The sequence below is a fragment of the Protobothrops mucrosquamatus genome, unplaced genomic scaffold (genome assembly GCF_001527695.2).
Source record: "Protobothrops mucrosquamatus isolate PMUCROS unplaced genomic scaffold, P.Mucros_1.0 scaffold914, whole genome shotgun sequence".
Lineage (NCBI taxonomy): Eukaryota > Metazoa > Chordata > Lepidosauria > Squamata > Viperidae > Protobothrops > Protobothrops mucrosquamatus.
In genome coordinates, this window is record NW_015387165.1 from 18,190 (window position 1) to 25,135 (window position 6,946).

The window sequence follows — 6,946 nt, forward strand, 5'->3', positions numbered from 1 at the left end:
AATTTCCTGACAGTGAGAACAATTAACCAGTGGAACAACCTGCCTCCAGAAGCGGTGAATGCTCCAACACTGGAAGTTTTTAAGAAGAGACTGGACAGCCATTTGTCCAAAATGGTATAGGGTTTCCTGCCTGAGCAGGGGGTTGGACTAGATGACCTTCAAGGTCCCTTCCAACTTTACTATTATTATTATTATTATTACCTGGAGGTGACTTTGTGCCAGTCACTCTCTCTCAGACCAACCCACCTAACAGGGCTGTTGTTGTGGAGCAGGGGTCTTCAAACTTGTTAACTGTAAGACTTGTGGACTGAATGAGGAATTCTGGGAGTTGAAGTCCACAAGTCTTAAAGTTGCCAAGTTTGAAGACCCCGTTGTGGAGAAAATAGGAGGGGGAAAGAGTATTTAGGTGCATTCACTGTCTTGAGTGACTTTTAAAGTAATAAACCTAAGTTATAAATCGAAAAGAAAAAAAGTTGCAAGCCTCCCTCCCTCTTAGACCGTCTGGTTCAACTCTCTATGCAGTAAAGAAATCCATATTTAAGCACATCCATCAGATTGATTTCAGCTTCTGTTTGAACACACCCAGCAAAGGAGAAGTCACCAACACTTTAAACAGTTGGTCCTACTGTAAATCTGCTCTTATTATTAAGAATTTTTCCCAGCTAATTATACTTTGCATTAATTTTTAAAGAAGAACCCTTCTGCTTTTTTTTAAAAAAAACCTGTTTTTTCATGTTTGTAACTCATTCTCGCTTTTGAAATTTGAGCTGACTTAATATGTGCGGTCCTGCTGAACAGCTTACAATTGTAGACTAGAACCACACAGCTACTTGGCCATCAGCCAGATCCTTCATATTCAATGTTAAAGAAGAGAAGTTGAAAAAGATCATAAGGAGACATTTTGTCGGCTGCATTCACTCAAACTGGATCTTGTCCAAGATACGTACCACTCCTTTCACCCAATGACATCAGTAGAGGGGTTGGGCTGAAATTTTTCCACCTTCTTTTGTAGAGCTTTTACAGGCGGGAAGAGTTTTGAATGCAAAATTGGGATGTTAAATGTAGCAGAGGTTTAAGGAACCTCGTTGCTTTTTTTTATCTTTAAATCAAAAAATGGAAATAGGAATGTAAATGCTCAGTCCTGCCTTCAAACCATATTGTAGCTGTAGACAATATATGATGTGGCAATCACAGAACAAATTTTCATTTTTTCACAATAAGGAACAAATCTAAATATAAATCAGAAAGTGAAAAGATAGTGTGATGCATCAATACAAGAATGAATCTAGCATTCACTTGGTCTTTGTCCTCTTACAACAGACATGTTAAACACAAGGCCCGGGGGCCGGATGCGGCCCGCGAAGGGGTTTCATGTGGCCCGCAAAGCCATCTTGGAAACAATGAGGGAACGGCCCCCGCTGCCTTGGCCCTGGCCCAGGCCAGGCGGGAGCCAATGTACAATTTTGTGGTAGCCATCTTGGCACTTGCCCCAGTGGACCATGCCTTGGCACTTTCCCCGGTCCCACCCCCTTCTGCCAGAGACCCTCAGATCTGTCCCACTCCTGCCCAGGCCCCCATAGGCACTCTTGACGCGAATGATGTAGAACTGGCCAAGCCCACCCAGTAGGCCACACCCACTCCATCCACACCCACACAGTAGGCTGCACCCACTCTGGCCACACCCACCTGGCCCCCCCAGGGCAACCGCAATGCTGATGCGGCCCTCAATGAAATTGAGTTTGACACCCCTGTCTTACAAGAAGGAACTAGAAGCTTCTAATGTGATTTTGATGACTCTCAATTTAGCTTTAAACCTGAATCCAAAACAATGGCTAAACCTATTGTTAATTGTTAAAAACCTACTTTCATGCTTTATGAGGCATTTATTTCATTCAACCAGACAAAGATAGGTTTGCTTGCCTACCAGGCTTCCACACTGCTTGGCTATCTGCCCCTGTTTACTGTATAGATAATTTGTGTCATATTTGATCTCAGCTACTACCTCCCACCTTGGCAAATATGCCTGGCTCTGTGAATCTATAGGATCTTCAGAACAAAACTCTGGCTCTGATACATGCTCTCAAGAGCCCCATCACAGTCTTACTGCAATGGTAGCCACCCCGGAAGCAGCTGTTCCATAGAACACTTTGCTTTGCAGCAAAATAATAATAATAATAATAATAATAATAATAATAATAATAATAATAATAATAATAATAATAATAATAATAATAATAATAATAATAATAATAATAAAATAAATAAATAAAAATCAGGTTGCCAGAACACGTTTGATGTGCTTTTCCAAAGAGACACTGAAATGGCAGGTCACTCTGACCTGTGGCTCATGAGAAAGGTAAATTGCTCTCTGTTCAGTGCTTGGTTCTACCTAATTATAGGATTAGCCCTAATGATAGGTTGCCTGGAACTGGATACCCCACTAAGCCAGGAGCCTTCAAACTTGGCAACTTTAAGACTTGTAGACTTCAACTCCCAGAATTCTGGAAGTTGTAGTTCACAAGTCTTATTGCTGCCAAGTTTGAAGGCCCCTGCACTAAGCCATGACATCTCAAGTAGAGGCAAAGGATTCCAAAATTCTCCCAGCTGTCATGGAGAAGGAGAGTGGGCCCATTTTCATGAAGTGCTATTTATTACAAAATTCCACAACACTCAGCAAAGCTCTACCCAGAGGTTTTCTCCACATGCACAGAGATTGTGTGAAATGGCTGTCAGAAACAGGCTTGGGTCAGAAAAAGAACCTCCCCAGGTAAGTCATTCAGGCCTTAATTGAAGCTGGAGCGGTAGATAAACTCACAAATGACAAAAAACATATGCTTGCATTGTAAAGTAAGTGAGAAACTTGGATTTTTCAATGCCATAGAATGAAATTGCCTGAACTAGTATTTTGTGTTTATTTATTATCATTTCTACCCCATCAAACATTCAAGGCACTTTTTTATTTATAAGAAATATTGAAAACCTACTGTAATTAATATGATGTTTGTGCCTCCTGAAAGAAAGTAATTTTAAAAAAATAGTTTGTAGCCAAATTTAATGGTGAGCTCTCTCTGTTTAATTTGCAGCATTCCAATTTCCAAGCAGTTGTCTTCTATAAAGGGTAAGGTGGTTATGCTACTTTTCTCCTCTGTCCATCTCTGTTAGATGACACTATTAAACCTAGGAATTACATTGGTCACCTGCTATGCAAAGCATACAGAGTTGCTCTTCCAGAATGCAATGTTCCATCAATTCTTGTGGGGATTTTATTTCTTCCTGCAAACTTTTTCCCGGAAAGTGCTGAGCAATGCAGTCAGTCAGTACTGAGAACAGCTTCTTCTGAAATCCATGGCAGGTGGGCAATTACCTTCTACAACAACTTCATTGCCAAACAGTATGTCACTGTTAGTAGTGTACGTGTGTGTATAAAAGAAGTGTATGTGTGTGTATGAAAGAAGTGTATGCCACTTCTCTTAAATAAAATAACCCTGGATAGTTAACATTCAGATATACAAATAATAAAATATACAAGGGCTAAAAACTCTTACATACTACCAAATGTCATAAAACTATTATCTCCAAAACACAAATGTTAGGCTCATTTCCCATCCTGGCCAATATCAGAGAGAAAAGCCAAGCTTCTGAAACAGGTTTCTGGAAAATTATGAGATTTGGGGGACACCCCCCCCAACCATATTTTGAGGGTAGGATAGGCATAGCTACCAAAAAGCTTCACTTCCTAGGTCAGGGATCTTCAAACTTGGCCCTTTTATAACTTGTGGACTTCAACTCTCAGAATTCCTCAGCCAGAAATTGAAGTCCACAAGTCATAAAAGGATCAAGTTTGAAGACCCCTGTCCTAGGTCCTGACAGATCACAATATTTAATAGAGGGTAACTGGAAAAAGCCCACCCTATCCAATCTGATGGGATGAATGGATGTGCCATTCAGGATTTTTTAACTGATAACCTACACCTTAAAGTTCACCTGGAAAGAACTGGGACCTGGTGCAGTTCATGCAACAATGGTATAAGCTACATGTTCAGGTTTTGGGTGGTCTTCAAGGACAGCTTCATCTAGAGCAGGGGTGTCAAACTGCCGGCCTGCGGGCCAGATGCATCACGAGGAAACAGCACCCACCCCATTGCCGGCAATAAGGAAAAAGCTCCGATATATCGTGCGACGTCATATGACGTCGCAAGTTTGACATGTCTGATCTAGAACGTGTTATTTTCAATGCCCTTTGGAGTTGTGCTCATGTACTGGCCCATATGATCCTGCAGCTTGGCAGCTGTGATGCCTCACAGGACTTCCAATGTTATGGGCAGCAGGTTATTGGCCAGTAGCTGGACAGTGCTGTTCCCTTGTGGGAGTCTTTCATGATCAACACTGTCTTTCCTTATGTTAGCCAGTTTGGGTGGGAGCCTGCTTCTAGCAGCTGGTTCCAATAGGTTGCAAGGCATTCATGCACTGCTGCTGGTTTCTTTATTAGATCTGGATCATGTCTGGATAAGGTGTTGTCCAGCTCTTCATGTACTGTTGTTGGATGTCTGCTACTGTGATGGTGATGGGTTCTTGTTTTGGATATTGCTGTGGACTGCCCTCAGGTGTTGCAGCATTATATGTCTTCTCTTTCTCCCATATGTTCTTCCAGTACTGTTCAGTTTCTGCTCTTGGTGGCGCTGCTGTTACTGTATTGTTGCACTGCAGTTGGGAGTATACCTTGGATGGTTCCTTGGAGAATAGGGCATTTATCCTCTTGGCCTCTGTTTCACTTGTGTATCTCCTTAGTTTGATACCCAGTGCTATGAGCCTTTGTTTAGCAGTCTCTAGGGTTTCAGATGAAGTCAGACACTTGCATTTTTTCAGTAGCTGAGTCTTATCTGTAATCTTCATACCCTTCTGTAATTCCACTCACTAATTTCTCTCCAAATTGCCTTGGTCTTAGCATTGAATCTCATTTTCCAAGTTGGAGAATACCCTACCTTTTCATGGAATAGAAGGAGGGATATGTGTAAGATTTACCACTATAATCTGCAAATATTAGTGAGTGTTATTCATCAATAACTAGGCAATTCAAAAGGGTGAAGTCTAAAATCTAGTTTCAATATCTTCTCCCAGGGTTTAGAAATGTTCATTAAACTAAGCCATTATTGTATCATGAAATTACAAGATATCAGGAAAGTCAGTGTTGATGGTCCCTCAGACCTGGAATCTGCTCTCTCTTAGCTTCTTCCTCCCTGTCACCATGTATTCACTCCTGTAGAGTTCTATTGATTTGTCATCTTCCATATATTTTTGCTTCTCCCCCTCCCCTCTCAGCTCTAGGAAAAAGTTCTGAGCTAGAAAAAGCTGTGGCTACAGCAACCTTGGTTTATGATAATGCGGCAGATGCTGAGGGCAAACTCAGCAAATCTGAAGCTAAGAAGCTGCTCCTAATTCAGTTTACACATTTTATACAGGTAAGAATAGACCTCTTATTCCATTAAAACATTTAATAATGATATCTGGGAAATATCATAGAACCTTCAAACAAACAGAGATCCTGTATAAAACATCCTTTTAAGCAACACAGAAGAAGAGAGATTTCACACATACTGCATGTCCAATGAGGATGTGGGAATATTCAGGACAGAGAAAGTGAAGTGAGTGCAGCTAATCACAAGACAGAAACTCCCCTTTCTTCTCATTCCTCAAAGGGGACCTTCTAGAAATTTATGTTGGAGAGCAACTGTCTCAGTCAGGAGGAGGACTCAAGTGCCAAATTACTGTGGACTTATTATGTAAACACAAGAGAGTAAGCTCTCTCTCTCTCTCTCTCTCTCTCACACACACGCACACACACACACAAACACACACACACACACACACACACACACCAAATGCCTTCGAGCAGTGATGGCGAACCTTTTAGAGACTGAGTGCCCAAAAACTGGCCCCACCCCTGCCCCAACCCCACCCTTGCCCCGCCCCCACTCCGCCCCACTCTGCCTGCCCACAGGGCCACTCACTGCCTCCAGGGCCCACTGCAGATTGCCCAGGCAGCCCAGCAGCGCCATGGCAGCCATGCCCTCTGCCCGCGCCCCGCAGCATCAACTGTGTGCGTTGGGGCGTGAGGGCAGAGTCTTGTCTACAATGCCTGGCTGCCATGTCCTTGGCTGAGCTGCTCTGCATGGGCCACACTCGGGGGCGACTCTCCTCCAGGGGGTTGCTGGTGAGGGGGTCGCGGGCGGAGGCAAGGCTGGGGCAACGGCATGTGTGCCCACAGAGAGGGCTCCGAGTGCCGCCTCTGGCACCCGTGCCATAGGTTTGCCACCACTGCCTTTGAGCCTTATCTAGTCTTTCCCAGGGGAAAGCTGCAGTCTGGGGAGATTCCTGTGGAGTAGGCATAAAACAATAAAGTAGCAAATTTGAACTCTACATATGTGAGTCAGGTTCTTCACGCCTGACAGTATCTATTCATTTTCATTCACAGGGTCAAGAAACCAAACCAAAGTACCAGGAAATGATGTCTGCTCTTGATGAGAACAAGAATGACAAAATCGATTTTGAAGATTTTATGGTTCACGTAGTTAGCCTTACCTTGATGTCTGATCTGCGGCAAGATATTCAAAATGTGCAGAAAACTAAATGATTAAGAACATCAAATAAATAAACTGGGTTGGGAAAGGGGGAGATTGGATTTTTAAAGTAAGTGCTTTAGGGCAGAGGTCCCCAACCTTTTGGGCACCAGGGACCGGTTACGTGGAGAGAGGTTTTTCCGCGAACCGGAGGGGCGTGGTTTTGTGTGCTGTCTGCATCTTGTAGATGGGGCTTTCCTTGTTTGTGTGGACTGTTTGCTGGCATGCGGCAGCCCGGTACTGGGGGTTGGGGACTCCTGCTTTAGAGAACATTACTATTCCAGATAGAATTATTTGGGACATTATTAATATCTATCAATAAATCAGTA

At 43.1% G+C, this 6,946-nt stretch overlaps 1 protein-coding gene across 1 annotated transcript in view; it reads left to right on the forward strand.

Moving 5' to 3' along the window:
• SNTN (sentan, cilia apical structure protein) overlaps positions 1-6,650 on the forward strand; it is a 7,959-nt gene extending 1,309 nt beyond the window's left edge. Inside the window, exons 2-4 of the mRNA XM_015819400.1 lie at positions 3,084-3,118; positions 5,320-5,459; positions 6,473-6,650. Coding sequence (XP_015674886.1) covers positions 3,084-3,118; positions 5,320-5,459; positions 6,473-6,631 — 334 coding nt within the window. The 3' untranslated portion in view covers positions 6,632-6,650. The remainder of the gene's footprint in view (positions 1-3,083; positions 3,119-5,319; positions 5,460-6,472) is intronic.
• Positions 6,651-6,946: the final 296 nt, after the last annotated feature.